This window comes from Oncorhynchus kisutch, linkage group LG7 (genome assembly GCF_002021735.2).
Source record: "Oncorhynchus kisutch isolate 150728-3 linkage group LG7, Okis_V2, whole genome shotgun sequence".
In the NCBI taxonomy this organism is placed as follows: domain Eukaryota; kingdom Metazoa; phylum Chordata; class Actinopteri; order Salmoniformes; family Salmonidae; genus Oncorhynchus; species Oncorhynchus kisutch.
In genome coordinates, this window is record NC_034180.2 from 38,757,002 (window position 1) to 38,782,017 (window position 25,016).

The window sequence follows — 25,016 nt, forward strand, 5'->3', positions numbered from 1 at the left end:
ACACACACACACACACACACACTCTAACACACACACACACTCCCACTCACACTCTAACACACACACACAGACGCACACACACACACACTCTAACACACACACACACACTCCCACTCACACTCTAACACACACACACACACACTCTAGTGAGAGGGAGAGAGAAGGTCTGGGACTGCAGGAGTCACGTTCTTTAACACTGCTCTCTCTCTGCGGTTTGAACAGATCTGTGTGTCTGGTACTGTTTCATCTCTTCTGTTATTAAATCAGCCTTTCACAGGTGTCACCTCTCCGTTGACATGCCTTACATCAGCCATACTGGCCTCTGATTGGTTTAGCCACTGGAGGATTTCACAGACAGTTAGTTGTTTTCTCTGTTGGGTGATTGTTGGATGAGAACGGGCCAGTGGGGCGGTCATCAGTGACAGTTGCTCAGAAACACCCGTTTCAATATGCAAACTAGATTGTGGAATATTATCTATGTAAGGCTGGTTACCTACTGAATATATTAGGATACATCCTCTAGTCTTCTGGTTTTATATAGAATGTTCTGCCATGTTTCCAGACAAGATTTCAAGTTTTTCTCAAATCCTAAACCTAGCACCTTGGCACCTAGACCTAGCTTTGTCAGTGTTGTGTAAGTGGCAGCCCCAGTTTCTGCTCTAGAACGTTTTTCATTTCTTGCCTGATGTCCTGACGTTGTTTTCTTTCAGTCTCTCACCTTTCAACGCTGGCTAACACATCATGTTTATCATCAATCATCCTAAATACTGACAAGTTGAAGAGAGAAAAACATACTGGAGAATTTGTGTATAACAAAGACAAATATTGAATCAAGATATCAGAATGGCACAAGATAAAATGTCTCTACTTTTGAGTGAAGACACTGACATGTTTTGTTTTCTACGGTTTAGTTTTGTGTATTGTATTATTTTTGAGAGACCCTACTGTAGTTCTTTCTGTTACATATGGCTGGTTCAGTGGCTGATACTCCCTCTTATGTTTTTCATTTTACAACATTTATCATTTATACAGTATATTCTGTTATATAATCCTTTATGGAATTGTACTTTCATTTACTGCTTTGGTAATCAATGCTACATAGTTGCCTTGTCGAAGAAACAGATCGGCAGGGAGGGTAGCATTTAATGCTACGTCAAAACAGAATATTTAAGGGAGATGTAATGTTTAATTCATGATGTGATTCACAGTGTAATGTAAATCACATACACATACGGTCATTTGTCTCTGTGTGGTGGCCTGTTATTAATGCATTTTATATGTAGCCCTAACAGCGACTCTTTCAAGTACTGTTGTTTTCAGCTCTCCTCAGATGAATCAAATGATGATACATGTTACCCCCACTCACGAGAACATAATGATTCATCCTTTGTTTTAATTAGAATTCTAACACATAAATGCATGTGTTATTCATGTCGCTTACACTCACGCACCCCACATACTCCCCACATACACACTCACACACGTATAGACATAGATGTATGCCTCTGTGCTACAATAGGGAGCTTTAGTCAGTCAGTGAAGTCTGCTGGGGATGAATGCTGCTGCGTAACAGTAATTGTAAAAACAGGAGGAAGAGGGGAGGGAGGGAGGGAGGGAGGGAGGCTCCTGCATGTTGATAGAGGGGTGGAGCGATGGAGGAAAAGACCCCTTCTCCCTCACCCAGAAGCATCTGGCTGTGTGCTCTGTGACTTTGTGTCAGCAGTTTGTCTTGTGCATAGTTAATGAAAGAGAGGCATACTGTGGGCAGGAGGCCACTTGGCATGAGCCCTCAGAGCCTTCTCTCTCTCCTGCGCTCTCTATTTCCCTCTCCTCTTTCCCCTCCTCTCCTCCTCTTCTACTTACGTCAACAGAATCCCCACAAATGAGATATTTCCTCAGGAGGAAATGCTGGGGAGCAAGGTCCCTCCTGTCTGTCTGTCTGTCTGTCTGTCTGCCTTTCTGCCTGTCTGCCTCTCTGTCTGTCTGTGTCTCAAATGTAATGGAAGACTCTATGGTGTTTTCCTTGAATATTTTCTATTTTTCACTGTCTCTCTCACTCTCTTTTTCTCAATTTGAGGTTTAGACTCACCCGTGGTGAATTGTTCTAATGAAAGAAACAGAGGAGGAGAGAGAGAGAGAGAGCAGGACAGGGGAAAAGAGAAAGGAGGGGAGAGAGAGAGAGAGCAGGAAAGGGGAAAAGAGAAAGGAGGAGAGAGAGAGAGAGCAGGAAAGGGGAAAAGAGAAAGGAGGAGAGAGAGAGAGAGAGAGAGCAGGAAAGGGGAAAAGAGAAAGGAGGGGAGAGTGCATCCTTGGTGACGTGTGAAAAGAAACACCAAGAAATAGACTCCTGCAGCTTCTACCACCTACATTGACTTCCTTTCAGGTCTCTACCTGCATGTCTATCTGTCTATGGCACAATGTGTGTGTGTGTGTGTGTGTGTGTGTGTGTGTGTGTGTGTGTGTGTGTGTGTGTGTGTGTGTGTGTGTGTGTGTGTGTGTGTGTGTGTGTGTGTGTGTGTGTGTGTGTGTGTGTGTGTGTGTGTGTGTGTGTGCGTGCGTGCGTATAACACATGGAGCTTAATGTAGACAGCAGCTACCTCTCTGAGCTCTGGACAAGGAGCCAATAGACATATGAAGCCAGTCAGCCAGGCCTAGCCAGCCATATTTATGATGATATGCAGGCAGGTCACAATGTGATATCTCTCACCAATCCACCAATCATGTATCGATCGTCTCAGTCTGCGGCCAGACAGAGCTGATGGATGACCGAGGAAGCCACTCTGACAGCAGGCATGTCCAATCACACCAGACGGGGATGAGTTTGCTTCGCACCAATCCAATCAGCTGCAGCAGCCCTCATGTTTTATCTGTGTCAGTTTGACAGTGATGCATAACGTAGAGAGGAAAGAAGGAACGGAGGGGGTGGTGGAAAAAAGTGAAGGCCCCGTAAACAAGTGAGAAAATCTGTTTTCCTCCCTGTCTAGCCGTGTGAACACTATCCCCAGCCCTGTTTTCCTCCCTGTCTAGCCGTGTGAACACCATCCCCAGCCCTGTTTTCCTCCCTGTCTAGCCGTGTGAACACTATCCCCAGCCCTGTTTTCCTCCCTGTCTAGCCGTGTGAACACTATCCCCAGCCCTGTTTTCCTCCCTGTCTAGCCGTGTGAACACTATCCCCAGCCCTGTTTTCCTCCCTGTCTAGCCGTGTGAACACTATCCCCAGCCCTGTTTTCCTCCCTGTCTAGCCATGTGAACACCATCCCCAGCCCTGTTTTCCTCCGTCTAGCCGTGTGAACACCATCCCCAGCCCTGTTTTCCTCCCTGTCTAGCCATGTGAACACTGTCCCCAGCCCTGTTTTCCTCCCTGTCTAGCCATGTGAACACTGTCCCCAGCCCTGTTTTCCTCCCTGTCTAGCCATGTGAACACTATCCCCAGCCCTGTTTTCCTCCCTGTCTAGCCGTGTGAACACCATCCCCAGCCCTGTTTTCCTCCCTGTCTAGCCATGTGAACACTATCCCCAGCCCTGTTTTCCTCCCTGTCTAGCCATGTGAACACTATCCCCAGCCCTGTTTTCCTCCCTGTCTAGCCATGTGAACACTATCCCCAGCCCTGTTTTCCTCCCTGTCTAGCCGTGTGAACACCATCCCCAGCCCTGTTTTCCTCCCTGTCTAGCCGTGTGAACGCCATCCCCAGCCCTGTTTTCCTCCCTGTCTAGCCGTGTGAACGCCATCCCCAGCCCTGTTTTCCTCCCTGTCTAGCCGTGTGAACGCCATCCCCAGCCCTGTTTTCCTCCCTGTCTAGCCGTGTGAACACCATCCCCAGCCCTGTTTTCCTGCCTGTCTAGCCGTGTGAACACCATCCCCAGCACTGTTTTCCTCCCTGTCTAGACATGTGAGCACTATCCTCAGCCCTGTTTTCCTCCCTGTCTAGCCGTGTGAACACTATCCCCAGCCCTGTTTTCCTCCCTGTCTAGCCGTGTGAACACTATCCCCAGCCCTGTTTTCCTCCCTGTCTAGCCGTGTGAACACTATCCCCAGCCCTGTTTTCCTCCCTGTCTAGCCGTGTGAACACTATCCCCAGCCCTGTTATCCTCCCTGTCTAGCCGTGTGAACACCATCCCCAGCCCTGTTTTCCTCCCTGTCTAGCCGTGTGAACACTATCCCCAGCCCTGTTTTCCTCCCTGTCTAGCCGTGTGAACACCATCCCCAGCCCTGTTTTCCTCCCTGTCTAGCCGTGTGAACACTATCCCCAGCCCTGTTTTCCTCCCTGTCTAGCCGTGTGAACACTATCCCCAGCCCTGTTTTCCTCCCTGTCTAGCCGTGTGAACACTATCCCCAGCCCTGTTTTCCTCCCTGTCTAGCCGTGTGAACACTATCCCAAGCCCTGTTATCCTCCCTGTCTAGCCGTGTGAACACCATCCCCAGCCCTGTTTTCCTCCCTGTCTAGCCGTGTGAACACTATCCCCAGCCCTGTTTTCCTCCCTGTCTAGCCGTGTGAACACTATCCACAGCCCTGTTTTCCTCCCTGTCTAGCCGTGTGAACACTATCCCCAGCCCTGTTTTCCTCCCTGTCTAGCCGTGTGAACACTATCCCCAGCCCTGTTATCCTCCCTGTCTAGCCGTGTGAACACCATCCCCAGCCCTGTTTTCCTCCCTGTCTAGCCGTGTGAACACTGTCCCCAGCCCTGTTTTCCTCCCTGTCTAGCCTTGTGAACACCGTCCCCAGCCCTGTTTTTCTCCCTGTCTAGCCGTGTGAACACTGTCCCAGCCCTGTTTTCCTCCCTGTCTAGCCGTGTGAACACTATCCCCAGCCCTGTTTTCCTCCCTGTCTAGCCGTGTGAACACTATCCCCAGCCCTGTTATCCTCCCTGTCTAGCCGTGTGAACACCGTCCCCAGCCCTGTTTTCCTCCCTGTCTAGCCGTGTGAACACTGTCCCCAGCCCTGTTTTCCTCCCTGTCTAGCCGTGTGAACACCGTCCCCAGCCCTGTTTTCCTCCCTGTCTAGCCGTGTGAACACTATCCCCAGCCCTGTTTTCCTCCCTGTCTAGCCGTGTGAACACTATCCCCAGCCCTGTTTTCCTCCCTGTCTAGCCGTGTGAACACTATCCCCAGCCCTGTTTTCCTCCCTGTCTAGCCGTGTGAACACTATCCCCAGCCCTGTTTTCGTCCCTGTCTAGCCGTGTGAACACTATCCCCAGCCCTGTTTTCGTCCCTGTCTAGCCGTGTGAACACTATCCCCAGCCCTGTTTTCCTCCCTGTCTAGCCATGTGAACACTATCCCCAGCCCTGTTATCCTCCCTGTCTAGCCGTGTGAACACCATCCCCAGCCCTGTTTTCCTCCCTGTCTAGCCGTGTGAACACTGTCCCCAGCCCTGTTTTCCTCCCTGTCTAGCCGTGTGAACACCGTCCCCAGCCCTGTTTTCCTCCCTGTCTAGCCGTGTGAACACTATCCCCAGCCCTGTTTTCCTCCCTGTCTAGCCGTGTGAGCACTATCCCCAGCCCTGTTTTCCTCCCTGTCTAGCCGTGTGAACACTATCCCCATCCCTGTTATCCTCCCTGTCTAGCCGTGTGAACACCATCCCCAGCCCTGTTTTCCTCCCTGTCTAGCCGTGTGAACACTATCCCCAGCCCTGTTTTCCTCCCTGTCTAGCCGTGTGAACACTATCCCCAGCCCTGTTTTCCTCCCTGTCTAGCCGTGTGAACACTATCCCCAGCCCTGTTTTCCTCCCTGTCTAGCCGTGTGAACACTATCCCCAGCCCTGTTTTCCTCCCTGTCTAGCCGTGTGAACACTATCCCCAGCCCTGTTTTCCTCCCTGTCTAGCCATGTGAACACTATCCCCAGCCCTGTTATCCTCCCTGTCTAGCCGTGTGAACACCATCCCCAGCCCTGTTTTCCTCCCTGTCTAGCCGTGTGAACACTGTCCCCAGCCCTGTTTTCCTCCCTGTCTAGCCGTGTGAACACTATCCCCAGCCCTGTTTTCCTCCCTGTCTAGCCGTGTGAACACTATCCCCAGCCCTGTATTCCTCCCTGTCTAGCCGTGTGAACACTATCCCCAGCCTACTCTGTCTCTCTCTCTCTCTTTCTCTGTCTGTGTCTTCAAAGAAACTATTTTCTTTGTTGTTTTTATATCATACTTTTGTGTTTTTCTTTATTTGACCCTCCTGCCTCTGCATTGCTGTGGTAAACACTCATAGATTGCCTCTTTTCTCTGGAGGTTAAATCGGAACAAATCAAAACTCTCATCCTTCCGTGTTTTTTCTTCCTTCTCTTTCTTTTCATTCTTTCTCTCTTTTTTCTCTCCTCCTCCATCAAGTTGAAGCAAATGGAGCGTCATTGTGCCTTTCATCTCAGAGAGGCAAGTGAGTGCGGCCCAAAACCACAGAAGTTAATGTTGTGTAGCTTTGAACTGCAGTGAGCTGAGGAAATACCAAGGCCTAGGATGAAAAGCAGAGCACAAAGGAACAGTGATACAGGAGGGAACTAACCTTGTCTGGCTCTGATGTTCCTCTTTACATGACAGTATGTATAGAGCCTACAGAAAGTATTCATACCCCTTGACTTATTGCACATTTTGTTGTATTAAAGCCTGAATTCAAAATGAATCTGATTTTTTTAGCCCATCTACACACAATACCCCATAATGACGAAGTGAAAACATGTTTTTCATTTTGTTTGCAAATTTATTGAAAAAGAAATACAAAAACATCTCATTTACATAAGTATTCTATACATGTTAGAATCCAATTTGGCAGCGATTACAGCTTGGAGTCTTTCTGGGTGAGCCTCTAAGAGCTTTGCACACCTGTATTGGACAATATTTGCACATTATTATTTTCAAAATTCTTCAAGCTTTGTCAAGTTGGTTGTTGATCTTTGCTAGGCAGCCATTTTCAAGTCTTGCCATAGATTTTCAAACCGTCTTAAGCCAAAACTGTAACTAGGCCACTTAGGAACATTCAACGTGATCTTGGTAAGCAACTCCAGCGTATATTTGGGTTTGTGTTTTACGTTATTGTCCTGCTGTCACGACTTCCGCCGAGGTTGGCTCTCCTGCCCGTTCAGGCGGTGCTCGGCAGTCGTCGTCACCGTCCTACTAGCCACTACCGATCCCTTTTCGTGTATCTGTTGGTTTTGTCTGATTGGTTTCACCTGTGTGTTGTTTAGTTAATTAGTGTCTGTATATAATGTAGGTTGTCCCACCCTTGTTTTGTGCGGGATTGTTTATTTTGACATTCATTTTCGTCTGTTGTGGTTATTGTGTTTCTTATTCTCCGGTTAGTCTGTTATCCTGTGTTGGATAATTTCACCCTGTGTGTGTTTGGGTTGACCGTGTTTGTTTGTTCACCGGAGAATAAACTTTATATCGCTATCTGCTCTCTGCGCCTGATTCCACCCACCTTGATTAGACGTGACACCTGCTGAAAGGTGAATTTGTATCCCAGTGTCTGCTGGAAAGCAGAATGAAACAGGTTTTCCTTTAGGATGTTGCCTTTGATTAGCTTTATTCCATTTATTTTTATCCCCAAAAAACTCCCTAGTCCTTGCTAATGAGGAGCATACCCATAACATGATGCAGCCACCACCATGCTTGAAAATATGAAGAGTGGTACTTAGTGATGTGTTGTGTTGGATTTGCCCCATAACGCTTTGTATTAAGGACATAAAGTTCATTTCTTTGCCACATTTTTTGCAGTTTTACTTTAGTGCCTTGTTGCAAATAGGATGCATGTTTTAGAATATTTTTTATTCAGTACAGGCTTCTGGCAGGTATTGTGGAGTAACTGCATGGTGAAATCCCTGAGCGGTTTCCTTCCTCACCGGTAACTGAGTTAGGAAGGACGCCTGTATCTTTGTAGAGACTGTGTGTATTGATACACCATCCAAAGTGTAATTAATAACTTCACCATGCTCAAAGGGATATTCAATGTCTGTTTCTTTTTTTAAAATCTACCAAACCTCCCTGGTCTTTGTTGTTGAATCTGTGTTTGAAATTCACTGCTCGACTGAGGGACCTTACAGATAATTGTATGTGTGGGATACAGAGATGAGGTAGTCATTAAAAAATCATCTTAAACACGATTATTGCACACATAGTCCATGCAACCATGTGACTTGTTAAAAACGTTTTTAATCCTGAACTTATTTAGGCTTGCAAAGGGGTTGAATACTTATTGAGTCAAGACATTTAATCCTTTTTCATTTTAATTCATTTGCAAAAATTTCTAAAAACATAATTCCACTTTGAAACGACAGGGTATTGTGTGTAGGCTAGTGACTGGCACCACGTCTCTCTCTCTCTATTTATACGGTATCAGTCAAAAGTTTGGACACACGTACTCATTCTTCATTTTTACTATTTTCTACATTGTAGAATAATAGTGAAGCTATCAAAACTATGAAATAACACATACGGAATCATGTCGTAACCAAATAAGTGTTGAACAAATCAAATATATTGTATATTTGAGATTATTCAATGTAGCCACCAATGGAGCCAATCAGTTGTGTTGTGACAAGGTAGGGGTGGTATACAGAAGATAGACCTATTTGGTAAAAGACCAATTCCATATCATGGCAAGAACAGCTCAAATAAGCAAAGAGAAATGACAGTCCATCATTACTTTAAGACATGAACATCAGTCTGTACGCAAAATTTCAAGGACTTTGAAAGTTTCTTCAAGCGCAGTCACAAAAACCATCAAGAGCTATGATGAAACTGGCTCTCATGAAGACCGCAACAGAAAAGGAAGACCCATAGTTACCTCTGCTGCAGAGGATAAGTTCATTAGAGTTACCAGCATCAGAAATTGCAGCCCAAATAAATGCTTCACGGAGTTCAAGTAACATACATATCTCGACATCAACTGTTCAGAGGAGACTGGGTGAATCAGGCCTTTGGTCAAATTGCTGCAAATAAATAACTACTAATAGAAAACAATAAGAAGAAGAGACTTGCTTGGGCCAGGAAACACGAGCAAAGGACAAAGGACACATTTGGCTCCAACAGCAGTGTCTTTGTGAGATGCAGAGTAGGTGAATGGAGGATCTCCTCATGTGTGGTTCGCACCGTGAAGGTGTGATGGTGTGGGAGGACTTTGCTGGTGACACTGTCTGTGATTTATTTAGAATTCAAGGCACACTGAACCCGCATGGCTACCACAGCATTCTGCAGTGATACGCCATCCTATCTGGTTTGAGATTAGTGGGACTATCATTTGTTTTTCAACAGGATAATGACCCAAAACACACCCCAGGCTATGTAAGGGATAGTTGACCAAGAAGGAGAGTGATGGAGTGCTGCATCAGATGACCTGACCTCCACAATCACCTAACCTCAACCCAATTGAGATGGTTTGGGATGAGTTGGACCGCAGAGTGAAGGAACAGCAGCCAACAAGTGCTAAGCACATGTGGGAACTCTTTTAAGACTGTTGGAAAAGCATTCCAGGTGAAGCTGATAATGCCAAGAGTGTGCAAAGCTGTCATCAAGGCAAATGGTGGCTACTTTGAAGAATCTCAAATATAAAATGTATGTTGATTTGTTTAACACTTTTTTGGTTACTACATGATTACATATGTGTTATTTCATAGTTTTGATGTCTTCACTATTATTCTGCAATTTAGAAAATAGTAAAAATAAAGAAAAACCCTTGAATGAGTAGGTATGTCCAAATTTTGACTAGTACTGTATATACAGTGCCTTCAGAAAGCATTCAGAAAATGTGACTTTTTCTATGTTAATTTACTTTACAGCCTTATCTAAAATGGATTAAATATTTGTTTTTCCTCAGCAATCTACACACAATACCCCATAAGGACAAAACAAATGAAACATTTTTTGACATGTTTGATAATTTATTACGTTTTCAGACCGTTTGCTATGAGACTCGAAATTGAGCACAGGTGCATCCTGTTTCCATTGATCATACTTGAGATGTTGATTGGAGTCCAGCTTGATTGGAGTCCACCTGTGGTAAATTCAGTTGATTGGACATGTTTTGGAAAGGCACACACCTGTCTATATAAGGTCCCACAGTTGACAGTGCATATCAGATCAAAAAACAAGCCATGAGTCGAAGGAATTGTCGGTAGAGCTCCGAGACAGGATTGTGTCGAGGCACATATCTTGGGAATGGTACCAAAACATCTCTGCAGCATTGAAGGTCCCCAAGAACACAGTGGCCTCCATCATTCTTAAATGGAAGAAGTTTGGAACCACCAAGACTCAAGAGCTGGCCGCCCATCCAAACTGATCAATCGGGGGGAGAAGGGCCTTGGTCAGGGAGGTGACCAAGAACACAATGTTCTATCTAACAGAGATCTAGAGTTCCTCTGTGGAGATGGGAGAACCTTCCAGAAGAACAGCCATCTCTGCAGCACTCCACCAATCAGATCTTTATGGTAGAAAGTCTTGATTGGAAGCCACTCCTCAGTAAAAAACAAGATTCTCTGGTCTGATGAAACCAAGATTGAACTCTTTGGTCTGAATGCCAAGCGTCACGTCTGGAGGAAACCTGGCACCATCCCTACGGTGAAGCATGGTGGTGGCAGCATCATGCTGTGGGGATGATTTTCAGCAGCGGGGACTGGGAGACTAGTCAGGATCGAGACAAAGATGAACGGAGCAAAGTACAGAGAGATCCTTAATGAACACCTGCTCCAGAGCGCTCAGGACCTTAGACTGGGGCGGAGGTTCACCTCCAACAGGTTAATAACCCTAAGCACACAGCCAAGACAATGCAGGAGTACATCTCTGGAGAAACCTGAAAATACCTGTGCAGCAACGCTCCCCGTCCAACCTGACAGAGCTTGAGAGGATCTGCAGAGAGGAATGGGAGAAACTCCCCAAATACATACCCATACCCAAGAGTGCTTCAACAAAGTACGGAGTAATGGGTGTGAATACTGATATAAATGGCATATTTCAGTTTTCTTTTCTTTTTAATACATTTACAAAAAATTCTACAAAACAGGTTTTGCTTTGTCATTATGGGGTATTATGTGTAGATTGATGAGGGAAAAAGAATAAGGCTGTAAAGTAACAAAATGTTAAAGTCAAGGGGTCTGAATACTTTTCGAATGCACTGTATATACAGTTGAAGTCGGAAGTTTACATACACTTTAGTTGGAGTCATTAAAACTAGTTTTTCCATTCCACATATTTCTCGTTGACAAACTATAGTTTTGGCAAGTCGGTTAGGACATCTACTTTGTGCATGACACAAGTAATTCTTTCAACAATTGTTTACAGACAGATTATTTCACTTATAATTCACTGTATCGCAATTCCAGTGGGTCAGAAGTTGACATACACTAAGTTGACTGTGCCTTTAAACAGCTTGGAAAATTCCAGAAAATTATGTCATGGCATTATAAGCTTCTGTTAGGCTAATTTACATAATTTGAGTCAATTGGAGGTGTACCTGTGGATGTATTTCAAGGCCTACCTTCAAACTCAGTGCCTCTTTGCTTGACATCATGGGAAAGTCAAAAGAAATCAAGACCTCAGAAAAACAATTGCAGACCTCCACAGTCTCTTTCTCTCTCACTCAGGAGAGATACCTGTGTACTCTAATGTTCATGTATCTGGAGAATGTCTGTTCCTAGTACTGTAATAAGGATACAGAACACATCATAGTTGGTGGGTAGGGAGTTCAAGTAAGAGAGTTTGAAAAACAAAAGAGACAGTATGAGGTTATGTGAGAGAGGAAAACTCTGGACTGTAGCATAGTAGGATAGAACACTAGGTTGAAGTGTGAAGGCTGTCCCCCCACCTCTCCTACCTCAGCCCCTCTTCTTCCCCCTCCCCCCGTTTGTCCTGACGGTGTGCCAGGGTTGGGTGATTACCGGCTCTCTCCCCCAATTATGGGCTGATTATTCCGCTCTAATTGACTGGGGAGATATGCAAATGGCTGTCATTTGGGATGATAAAGGATGCGTGGCGCAGGATGCACTGCATTATTTAGCCGTGTGGCTGCTCTGTGCGGCGGGCGAGCGGGCGGGCGGGCATGGAGGGTGGGAGGCAGCAGCACGGCGTGAAGGATGTGGCAGGTGCTTTAATTGCAGAGGAGAGAGAGAGGTTAAGCTGAATGAGCAGTTGAATTAGAAATTAGGAATTTGGCTGTTTTATTTATTTATTTTCTATTCCTCCCTTCGCTTTAAGTTCCTTCTCTGTCTCTCTCTCTGGGCGAGTGGAGAGGAGGAGGGGTGGGGGGTGAGTATGTCTCTGGGGTGAGTGGAGAGGAGGAGGGGTGGGGGGTGAGTATGTCTCTGGGGTGAGTGGAGAGGAGGAGGGGTGGGGGGTGAGTATGTCTCTGGAGTGAGTGGAGAGGAGGATGGGTGGGGGGTGAGTATGTCTCTGGGGTGAGTGGAGAGGAGGAGGGGTGGGGGTGAGTGGAGAGGAGGAGGGGTTTGGGGGTGAGTATGTCTCTGGGGTGAGTGGAGAGGAGGAGGGGTGGGGGGTGAGTGGAGAGGAGGAGGGGTGGGGGGTGAGTATGTCTCTGGGGTGAGTGGAGAGGAGGAGGGGTGGGGGGTGAGTGGAGAGGAGGAGGGGTGGGGGGTGAGTATGTCTCTGGGGTGAGTGGAGAGGAGGAGGGGTGGGGGGTGAGTATGTCTCTGGGGTGAGTGGAGAGGAGGAGGGGTGGGGGTGAGTGGAGAGGAGGAGGGGTGGTGGGGAGTGGAGAGGAGGAGGGGTGGGGGGTGAGTGGAGAGGAGGAGGGGTGGTGGGGTGAGTGGAGAGGAGGAGGGGTGGGGGGTGAGTGGAGAGGAGGAGGAGTGGGGGGTGAGTGGAGAGGAGGAGGGGTGGGGGGTGAGTATGTCTCTGGGGTGAGTGGAGAGGAGGAGGGGTGGGGGGTGAGTGGAGAGGAGGATGGGTGGGGGGTGAGTGGAGAGGAGGAGGGGTGGGGGGGGAGTGGAGAGGAGGAGGGGTGGGGGGTGAGTGGAGAGGAGGAGGAGTGGGGGGTGAGTGTCTCTGGGGTGAGTGGAGAGGAGGAGGGGTGGGGGGTGAGTGGAGAGGAGGATGGGTGGGGGGTGAGTGGAGAAGAGGAGGGGTGGGGGGGTGAGTGGAGAGGAGGAGGGGTGGGGGGTGAGTGGAGAGGAGGATGGGTGGGGGGTGAGTGGAGAGGAGGAGGGGTGGGGGGTGAGTGGAGAGGGGGAGGGGTGGGGGGGAGTGGAGAGGAGGAGGGGTGGAGAGGAGGAGGAGGGGTGGGGGGAGTGGAGAGGAGGAGGGGTGGGGGGTGAGTGGAGAGGAGGAGGGGTGGGGGGTGAGTGGAGAGGAGGAGGAGGGGTGGGGGGAGTGGAGAGGAGGAGGGGTGGGGGGTGAGTGGAGAGGAGGAGGGGTGGGGGGTGAGTGGAGAGGAGAGGAGGAGGGGTGGTGGGGAGTGGAGAGGAGGAGGAGGGGTGGGGGGGAGTGGAGAGGAGGCGGAGGGGTGGGGGGTGAGTGGAGAGGAGGAGGGGTGGGGGGGAGTGGACAGGAGGAGGGGTGGGGGGTGAGTGGAGAGGAGGAGGAGGGGTGGGGGGGAGTTTAGAGGAGGAGGGGTGGGGGGTGAGTGGAGAGGAGGAGGGGTGGGGGGTGAGTGGAGAGGAGGAGGGGTGGGGGGTGAGTGGAGAGGAGAGGAGGAGGGGTGGTGGGGAGTGAAGAGGAGGAGGGGTGGTGGGGAGTGGTCTGCTTATGCATTAAACCAGTTAGAGCCTTTGTGGTGAATGAAAAAACATTTCAACAGCTCAAATATTATCGGCCTGCCTGGCTTGTCGACTCTCATCAAGGCCCCCTCTTTTAAATGGAAGACTGGTATATTTAAATAAAAACTGTTTAGTGGAATAATAAATATTAGACGCAAGGTTTGTGGGGGTGACAACTTCAGCCTCAATATACGGTACAAAGGGACTATCCTGAACATGTATCTAGAGATTAAAGGTTGAGCTGTGGAGGGCTGGGGTACTTTATTGTCGTCATTGTTCAGAGAGACAATGAGGCAGTGCGTTAAGTGAATAGGGCCGGTGTGCGTTAAGCGCTCGTTCTGCTCGGCCCGGCTCTATCAAGCTCTGTCGTATTATCAGGGGGAATCACAGTGAAACTCAACACTAATCCCCAGGTTTGGAGACAAGCGCCACCAGATTTGGGCGTCTTTACAGGCTTAGGAGTAATAGGGCTTCAAACGGGTCCTCCAAACAGACTCTCTTCCTATCTCCACATTACTGAGGGCTTAGAGAGGGAGAGTTATCACTCCGCAAGCTGCATATCACCCCAACGTTAGAGCATTAGTGCTCTCACACACAGCAGACTGGAAACATGTGCATGGTGGTAGGTTGTCTGGCTGCCTTATTAGCCTGAGGACTGTAGATACACTCAGGACATGTGTGTATGCACCCAGCAGACCAGACTTGGTTGCAGACAGACATGGACAGTCCAAGAAGTAGACATTGGCTTTGGGGGGGGGGGGGGGGGGGGAAGAAGTGAGAGAAATCTAGAAACATTATGTTAACTACTAGTGTGTCTGAAGAGGAAGTATATTTTTTGCCTGTCTGTGTTTTGGTGTTGGAAGTCTAGACAGTTGTTTTTGTTATTATGCTGTGGGAGTATTATCATGAGATTGCCTGTGCTTTGTGCAGCCAATGTAGCGAAATAGAAAAGCACATATTGCTTTCTGACACTGTGTCTCTCCTGCAACTATAGAGGCCCGGAACAGTTTGTTCTCGCTCTGCTTTTTTTGAGACAAAGAAAAGAGAGAAACTACTTGCTTGAACATCCAATAAATGTCATTTTAAACATGGTAGTGTCCCTCAGATTGGGTCCTATAGTCCTGTCTGTAGAACACAGCATTTCCCTCACATCCTAGTTCCACATATGTTGCCTGATCTGGTGATATAGCCTGGGACAGGAGTTTTTTCCTGACGACACAGTCTGTTCTTGGATGTCTTGGTTTAATGGTTGGTGTTATTGCACAGACAGGCCCAGAGAGGCTCTTGTAGCATCCTTTCAGAGATGTTCCACTATGACAGAAGAGGACTTGGGATGTCATCATGGCACCCAGCCAGCCATGGAGATGTGAGATGGAACCTGACTTCCCAACAGTGCCACCTGTGACACAAAGGACAACAGGCACTGGGACATTTATCAGGAGTCAGGAGACTGATATGACTGTTGTATGGCCCATAATGACTTCTCCTGATCAGAGAGCTCGGTCGGACAGCAGCATGGCCAGATGGTTTTGGAGCCTGTGGCATAGCAGAAAACTCCCCTCAGATCATTCAAATGATTCATCATCATCATCATCATTTCCACCCCAACCACCACCACAACTAACACATCATCATCATCGTCACTGTCATCTCCACAACCAACAGCATCAGCATCATCATCATACTCATCATCATCATCACTGTCATCATCACAACCAATACCATCATTATCATCATTACTGTCATCACCACAACCAACAGCATCATCATCATCCCCACAACCAACAACATCAGCATCATCATCATAATCATCATCATCACTGTCATCATCACAACCAACACCATCATAATCATCATCACTGTCATCACCACAACCATCATCATCACAACCAACATCATCATCATCACTGTCATCTCCACAACCGACAGCATCATCATCATCATCATCATCATCATCATCATCATCATCATCATCATCATCACTGTCATCACCACAACCATCATCATCACAACCAACATCATCATCATCACTGTCATCTCCACAACCGACAGCATCATCATCATCATCATCATCATCATCATCACTGTCATCACCACAACCAACACCATCATCATCATCATCTTCACAGTCATCACCACAACAATCAGCATCACTTGCATCACTATAACCAACACCACCAGCATCATTATAATCATCATCATCATCACTGTCATCCCCACAACCAACACCATCAGCATCATCATCATCACAATCATCATCACTGTCATCACCACAACCAACACCATCATCATCATCACTGTCATCACCACAACTATCAGCATCACTTGCATCACTATAACCAACACCACCAGCATCATCATCATCATCATCATCATCATCATCATCATCATCATCATCATCACTGTCATCACCACAACTATCAGCATCACTTGCATCACTATAACCAACACCACCAGCATCATTATAATCATCTTCATCATCATCACTGTCATCACCACAACTATCAGCATCACTTGCATCACTATAACCAACACCACCAGCATCATCGTCATCATAATCATCATCATCATCACTGTCATTCCCACAACCAACACCATCAGCATCATCATCATCATCAGTAACACCATCACTGTCATCACCACAACCAACACCATCATCATCATCACTGTCATCACCACAACTATCAGCATCACTTGCATCACTATAACCAACACCACCAGCATCATCATCATCATCATCATCATCATCATCATCATCATCATCATCATCACTGTCATCACCACAACTATCAGCATCACTTGCATCACTATAACCAACACCACCAGCATCATTATAATCATCTTCATCATCATCACTGTCATCACCACAACTATCAGCATCACTTGCATCACTATAACCAACACCACCAGCATCATCGTCATCATAATCATCATCATCATTATTGTTATCACCACAACCAACACCATCAGCATCATAATCATCATCATCATTACTGTTATCACCACAATCAACACCATCATCATCCTCATCCTCATCATTAGCATTATAATCTTTCTCTCTCACTCGCTCAGTTCCTTTTCATCCCCTGCAAACACATGAACACATCTCTCTCCTCTGCCTTTCTGAGCCTATGCCAGCTCTGTACTCTGTAGCTGGGAGTGTTAACGTTTTGTGAGTTCCTCTCTGTCTGTACATGGTATTTAGTCGCACCTTGTGAACGGTATAACAGTGAGCTCTCTACATGGGGCATCCCATTACACTCCACTCCCCCACTCCCTCCCTGACACACAACCATTCAGAAAATAATTTGCATGGCATTTCATTTCATAATTTGCATGGCATTTCATAATTTGCATGGCATTTCATTTCATAATTTGAATGCCATTTTAATTCATAATTTGCATGGCATTTCATTTCGTAATTTGCATGACATTTAATTTACTCAACTCAGCGTTTTGGGGAAGAAAAATATCTTAAGTGTAATAGCATTTCCACTGCTACATTCTGAGAAAAAAAGTATTCTAAAAGGGTTATTCGACTATCCCCATAGGAGAACCCTTTTTGGTTCCAGGTATAACCCTTTTGATTTCCTCTGTGGAAAGAGTTAGACCTGGAACTAAAAGCGTTCTACCTGCAGCCAAAAAGGGTTCTTCAAAGGGTTCTCCTATGGGAACAGCCGAAGAACCCTTTTAGGTCCTAGATAGTACCTTTTTTTCTAAGAGAGAGGGAGCAGCAGCACAGCAGTCCGAAGGCAGTAACGAGAGTGAGAGAGTCCCCAGAGGGCTCACAACAGACATCTATTAGACCTAATTACAGCTGTCATCATTCTATTTACTCAGAGAAAAGAGAGGAATAAAGAGAGGAATACCAGTGGGTACAGCAGTTGAGCCTTTGATAGCAACATGGGCGATTAACATTTGGATCTTTGGATTTTAAATGTAACTTTTCTCCTCCATTGTATGTCATTGCAGACACTTTGAATATCATCTTTTAACCTGTTCATGTCCTGTGTGAGGATATCTTAATAACTGGAAACAGAGAGAGAAAGAGAGAGAGAATGAGAGAGAACTCTCCCCACCCACACACACACCCTCCACTATTCCGCACCCTCCTACCCACCAGCCTCTCTGTCATCCCCACTGCTGTGCCACTGTGACTAGGCTGAGTCAGCTAGCCTGTCTGGCCTGGTGGCAGGGCGGTTGCAGCAGGGTGACAGGGGGATCTGGTGGTGGAAGCTGTAGTGGCAGCGGGTGGCTGGTTCCTCCAACAGCGAGGTGACACGCTGGACAGCAGTGCCCCAAGAGCCACCAACCAGAGCTGACAACACCAGCCCTGCATGGCTCCAGACCCAGCCAGCTACAGCCTCTGAACTAGCCCTAGCAGCAACTACAGTCCCAGGCTCTTGTAAGAAAGCCTTCCCTGCTCAATACAGCCATGCTGGTTCACCTGAGTGTGTGCCGTGCAGTATGTCTGTGAGAAAGTTTGAGGGTCAATGCTCTCTTTCCCCATGGTCCACAGACAGGAAGCTGTGGTGTGGTGCCTGACTCCTCCCTGTCTAGACAGCGTGACCAGAGAATCCTGGACTGGGGAACACTGCCTGTTCCCTTCCCTTCCCAGCAGCATTCATTAATTAGGGCTCCCGAGTGGCACAGCGGTCTAAGGCACTGCATCTCAGTGCAAGAAGTGTCACTATAGTACCTGGTTTGAATCCAGGCTGTATCACATCCGGCTGTGATTGGGAGTCCCGTGGGGCAGCGCACAGTTGTCTGGGTTTGGCCGGAGTAGGCTGTCATTGTAAAAAAGAATTTGTTCTTTTAACTGACTTGCCTGGTAAAATAAATATGTATATATCATTTGTGCATGTCTCTGCCTGCTCAGGGGGGACAGTCAGCGGAAAGACCGCTCTTTAATGAATTATGTTTTTTTTCTCACACTCAGTCATAGGTTGGTGATCTGGTGTGTGTGTGCATGCTGTGCCTGTGTGTGCGTGTGTGTTTCTATGACTGTGTTTCTACTGTGTGTGTTGGCTCAGCTGTCCCCTTTGTGCCCCTGCCTGTCTGAGTCTGACAGGCTGACAGCCTCAGAGAGAGAGGGAGAGGGAGGGAGGCTGACGCAAACACCCCTGAGGTGAAGGGTCACGAATGACTGCCTCTCAAACGTAGTGTGAAGCGTCTAGATAGGAGGCCATTACTTGGGGGTCTGGCCATCTCAACGTAAGTGGTTATTATCACCTCAATATTTTTCTTATTATGACAATTACATGCTTCAGAAGCACATTAAGTGATACAAGATGCCAACTGGGAGTAGTTGACAGCTATTTGGAGACTCAATGCACAGAGCAATTTGCAGCACATAGGCAAACCAATTAGATTTGGGCCACTTTGGAACTGGCCCAAGCTAGCTTGTTGGGTATTTGGCTGGGCTGGCTGTTTACTGCTGGAAATATCACTGTGTAGAGAGCAGCAGCTGGGATTCTTCACTGTTAGATCTGTGGAAGAGCCTGATCTTATTCAAATCAAATCAAATCAAATGTATTTATATAGCCCTTCGTACATCAGCTGATATCTCAAAGTGCTGTACAGAAACCCAGCCTAAAACCCCAAACAGCAAGCAATGCAGGTGTAGAAGCACGGTGGCTAGGAAAAACTCCCTAGAAAGGCCAATTCCCTGGGTTCTCTCAGTCACAACACTGTCTAGATGCCGTCAACCATGAGTCTAATCAAAACGGGTCAATCCTCAAATCCTCCAAATGAATGATGTGCTTTTCTGCCCAACGGTTATTGGAGAACTGGCGACTAGCGGGTAATGTAATTATTCACAGTGCTTTCCCTTTTTTAATTGGCTCTGAGGCGAACAATCAGGTGGATGTCACACTAGATTCACCTGTTTAGAAATACGTCACCATGGTCTCCCTCTTTGCAGGACCCCACTGTGTCAAATGGCACGCACTTGCGGTGACCTGTGACTGCCTGCTCAGAAAAATAGCTATGGTGATTGGTTGAGACAGCCTATGACATCATCTAGCTCAGTAGAGTTGATTGGTTGGGACAGCGAGTGACACCGCTGACAGAGAGAGAGGGAAGTGGTAGAGAGAAACAGAAAGAGAGAGAGGCCTGTGTGTGTGCTGGGCTGATCGAGCACGGGCAGATGATGCCATGTGACAGACTGAGACAGCCTGGCAGAGCAGGGCGGGCAGACCAGGCGGGCGGGTGGTAGGGCAGGCGGGTGGGCAGCCGCGGAGGCATGGCGAAAACAAAAGCCTGTGCCACCACAGAGGATATATGAACAACAAGACAGTCATCTTTATCACCACAGAACCTTCTTATCCATCTGAACAATATACCATAACACTCAACACGTTATGCTTCAGTAAACAATAGATCACAATAATACATATACTGGTGAAAGAACCACAGTAGTATCTGGTTTCATCTTCAGCTTTGATCCAGTATTTTCCCTATGGCCATTTTAGGAGACACAGGATAGGTCTTTGGTGGCTGTAGAGAGGGTTCGGTAAAGGTTCATGGAGGTGGCTGGGGACAAATCTACATCCCTCTCCCTTCAATCTTCTTTTTTAGAAGACTATCATTCAGTCTGTCGGCATTCGTAGGGGATTCCCTAGAAAACGTTCAGAATACCCTTAACCAGTCAAAGCCCCCTGTCCTCCCCTCCCTCCTACCACCCCCTCGCCTCTCTCTCCCCACAGGGGATGTGTGTAACATAAGCTCAGGCTTGAATACTGGCCCATTACACATCACACAGAACAGACTGTCGGACCTACACCAGCAAGGCACTATACTGCTTTCAGTATAGTTTCAGTATAGTGCTGTGCTCTATTGTGAGAGTATTGTGGAGTATTGTTGGGCTTTGTGGGTTATGTATTACTATGTTGTAATCCACAGCATACCCAGGGCTACTCCCTTGCTTTATTGTAATAGTATGTTTCTTCGCTCACCATCTCTCCTGTCTCTCTCTTTCTCTGTTCCAGGACCTGTCTGGCTCCATAGATGACCTCCCTACAGGTACAGAAGCTGGTCACAGTTCAGCCATCAGTGCTACAGGCTCCACCAGTAGCCAGGGGGAGCAGAGTAACCCAGCCCAGTCACCCTTCTCACCCCATGCGTCACCCCACCTGTCTGGTCAAGGCAGTGGCCCATCGTCCTCTCCTGTTGGGTCCCCTGTGGGCTCCAACCAATCACGCTCTGGCTCTGGCCCCATCTCCCCTGTCAGCGGCCCAACCACAGCACCAGGTAAGCCAACAGGGTTCCTAAGGCAAATAATTTCACAAAATAATCAAAAAACCTCATACTGGTGATTGACTCTCTTTCTATAACACTCCTCTGATTCGTCTGTTCAAGTATCCTGTACAGATATAATGACACCCTATTGTGTTCAGGTAAATGATGAGAAAAATATGGTCAGAACTACAGCAGTGGCCATGTCAAGATGACCGATGTGCTAGTTATAACCTTGTCTCATCGCTGCAACTCCTCTATGGGCTCGGAAGAGGTGAAGGTTGAGACATGCATCCTCCAAAACAGGACCTACCTGGCCAACAACTTAACACACCGCTTAACCCAGAAGTCAGCCACTCCAGGAAACGCCATTTGACTGACGACCGAAGTCAACTTGCAGGCGCCCAGCCCACCACAAGGAGTCGCTGGAGGACGAGCCAAAGAAAACCTCCCCCAGCCAAACCCTCCCCTAACCCGGACTGTGCAGGCTGTAGTGGCGCCTTAGACCACTGCACCACTCAGAGCCTCGATGTCTCCTTTCTATTGGAAATCATTTGTCATTTATTTTGAAAAACATTTTAGATGCACAGATACAGATGGCTGCTGTTGGCCTCTGTATTCTTCAGAACAACTAGCCAAAATAAGACAATAGCAGATGTGTTTGTGTGAGGATTCAGGGCTGTTCCTCCCTAGAGAAATGGATGAGCATTTAGATAAACAGTGAGGTAATGAATGGGAGTGTGTTGGACAGGCCTTGGACAGGCCAGAGTGACACACGGCTATGAGACATGGCTCTGACTGCCCTCCCCATCCAACCACAGCCTCCGCTGCTCTTCCTGATTAAGGCCTGACGGGCACGTCAGCAGCTCGCAGACCTGTCAATCACAGTGACGAGGCGGGACAAATGCTTGAGGGAGCTCCTGAGGCCAGCGGGTTGTTCCGGGCGGACTGAGCGCGTACGGGAGTGATTGACACTAATGAAAAAGAAGGACAGCCGCTCCCGACGCGAATGCCAAGATCATGTGGAGTGAGATGGTGAGACAGGAGGCGGATCTCATCGGAGGGATGGCTGTGATTAATAGAGTATCTATAAATATTCTCCCATCATGCAGAACACATCCTCATAGAGAGAGGATCATAGTCTGGTAACAGCTGCTAGGGTTTACCAGCTGTAGTTTATCCGATCACTTCTAATGAGAAATACCAACGCCAGGCATATGAGAGAGATACACTGAGAACTAATGTTGCTATGATATGAAGGATTGATTACTGTTTACTTACTAGCAGGTCATGAGAATTGTGTGATTTATCTTGCCTGCAACCTGTCTCCTTTCTAAACATACAAACATTATATTTTTTCCTCTGTCCGTATGAGGCTCACTGGCTGTCCCTAGGCCTTGTCTCTGGGTCCATTTGTCACTCTTCCATAAAGAGTGGCAGGGTCAAGTCTGTGGCATTGTCACTAGTCAAGTCTACACCAGCACCACCATCACATTAAGGTTCTGACCGTGACACCACCGTACTGTGACCGTGGCTGTGGTTTATTGCCTTCTGAAGGTAGCTGTCATGCCTGCCTCGGTAACCGAGGCGACGCACGTCACATGGCCAAGTGCTCACGGGACACCTGTCACCCCTGACAACGGTCAGAGGAGAGCAATTCCACATTGTCAGCCTTTCACCTGGCTGTCACACACACTCACACACACACTATAAACACTGTCACACACACACACACACATTCACTATCAGATGGCACACACACACATATTGACTGACTGTGTACATACAGCGCACACCAAATACACATGCTCACACACACATACACTGGCACTCACACTATACTGTAGATGCACACAAACACTACACATTCATTTCACAGACACACACAGACACACACACACACTAACAGCCTCCCAGTAATAGAAGATACAGAGAGGTGTGTCAGCAGCCTATAAGAAGATCAGGCCGACAGACAGATAGTGATAGAAAAATCTCTACAGTTGCATATCGCAATATTTTTTGTGACAATATCATATCTATACTTTGACTCCAAGTATCAATTTGTTTAAAAAAAACATCAGCTAGCGCTTGTCAGCTATATCTGCGCCAAAGCTCCAGTATTTTTCACCCTATACCTTGTTTTCCATCTTGTTTTTGAATAGTGAGCCAACATGTTTTCAGCTCTTCTATTTCCATGACTAATTTTCTCATGCTCTCTCTTGTTTCTCTGCAGCAGACATATAGTGAGCAATATGTTTGGAGCATCAAATCGCAATGCGTATAGAATTGTGAGAATAGTGAGAATCGTAATACATATCGCATTGGCACCTGAGTATAATGATAATATGGTATCGTGAGGTCCCTGGTAACTCCCAACCCTACAAACAGACATGTATTTATCTTGGAGTCGTAGAAAGCATCTGTTTCCCTCAGCGTAACTCACTTCATTCATCCCTCTCCTTTCCAGACCTGTCTCTCTCTCTCTCTACCTCTATTCAATTTCAATTCAATTTAAGGGCTTTATTGGCATGGGGACATATGTTCACATTGCCAAAGCAAGTGAAGTAGATAATAAACAAAAGTGAAATAAGCAATAAAAATGAACAGTAAACATTACACTCTCAACACTTCCAAAGGAATAGACATTTCAAATGTCATATTATGTCTATATACAGTGTTATAACGATGTGCAAATAGTTAAAGTACAAAAGGGAAAATAAGTAAACATAGATATGGGTTGTATTTACAAAGGTGTTTGTTCTTCACTGGTTAACCCTTTTCTTGTAGCAACAGGTCACAAATCTTGCTGCTGTGATGGTACACTGTGGTATTTCACCCAATAGACATGGGAGTTTATCAATATTGGGTTTGTTTTCTAATTCTTTGTGGATCTGTGTAATCTGAGGGAAATACAGTATGTGTCTCTAATATGGTCATACATTTGGCAAGAGTTTAGGAAGTGCAGCTCAGTTTCTCTCTCTCCCTCTCAGTCTCGCTCTCTTTCTCTCTCTCTCCTTGCCATTTCTCAAATGGAATACAACATTATCTAGGTTCGCCTGGCATTTGGATTCTCCTCGAGCCAGGAGGCACAGAAGGCAAATTGATTTTCCTGTTGTGCTACATTTGTGACAGTCAAGCAGAAATCACATTGCTCAGCCCCAATGTCTCTAAACCAATTCGGAGCACCCCGCATTTTTCGTCTTTGGGGACGCAAACGGCATTACTCTCATCCGCATTCCTGGCAGAATGGGATGTGCGCTGTGAAGGGAGAGGAGGAGGAGAGGAGGAGGAAAGGTTGTGGGGCTTTGCTAGAGTCACTGAACAATACTTCTGTATCCCTGTGAACTGCTGGTTACCAATGCCTCTCTCTTCCACTGAATCGCCCTATTTTCCTGTCCTTCACATTCTTCTATCTTCCTCCCTCCTTTCTTTTCTCTCCCTCCCTTTCTCCACAAAGTTAAATCTGACAGCAGCCCACTGGATAGCCTGCCTGTTAAAAGGAGAATCAAAATGCTAGCTTGCTGTGTCGCAGCCCGCTGGATAGCCTGCCTGTTAAAAGGAGAATCAAAATGCTAGCTTGCTGTGTCGCAGCCCGCTGGATAGCCTGCCTGTTAAAAGGAGAATCAAAATGCTAGCTTGCTGTGTCGCAGCCCGCTGGATAGCCTGCCTGTTAAAAGGAGAATCAAAATGCTAGCTTGCTGTGTCGCAGCCTGCTGGATAGCCTGCCTGTTAAAAGGAGAATCAAAATGCTAGCTTGCTGTGTCGCAGCCCGCTGGATAGCCTGTCTGTTAAAAGGAGAATCAAAATGCTAGCTTGCCCTCTCTTTGATTCTAGTGATCCCTCATCCCCTCTCTTTGATTTTAGTGATCCCTCTCTCTCTCTTTGATTCTAGTGATCCCACATCCCCTCTCTTTGATTCTAGTGATCCTCGTCTCTCTCTCTTTGATTCTAGTGATCCTCGTCTCTCTCTCTTTGATTCTAGTGATCCTCGTCTCTCTCTTTTTGATTCTAGTGATCCCTCATCCTCTCTCTTTGATTCTAGTGATCCCTCATCCTCTCTCTTTTTGATTCTAGTGATCCCTCATCCCCTCTCTTTGATTC

The 25,016-nt window shown here is 47.0% G+C and overlaps 1 protein-coding gene across 1 annotated transcript in view; it reads left to right on the top strand.

The window, feature by feature from the left end:
* The window catches only part of LOC109893780 (AT-rich interactive domain-containing protein 1B), a 352,299-nt gene that overhangs the window by 243,289 nt on the left and 83,994 nt on the right, over positions 1-25,016 (top strand). Inside the window, exon 5 of the mRNA XM_031829069.1 lies at positions 20,669-20,930. Within this exon, the coding sequence (XP_031684929.1) occupies positions 20,669-20,930 (262 nt within the window). The remainder of the gene's footprint in view (positions 1-20,668; positions 20,931-25,016) is intronic.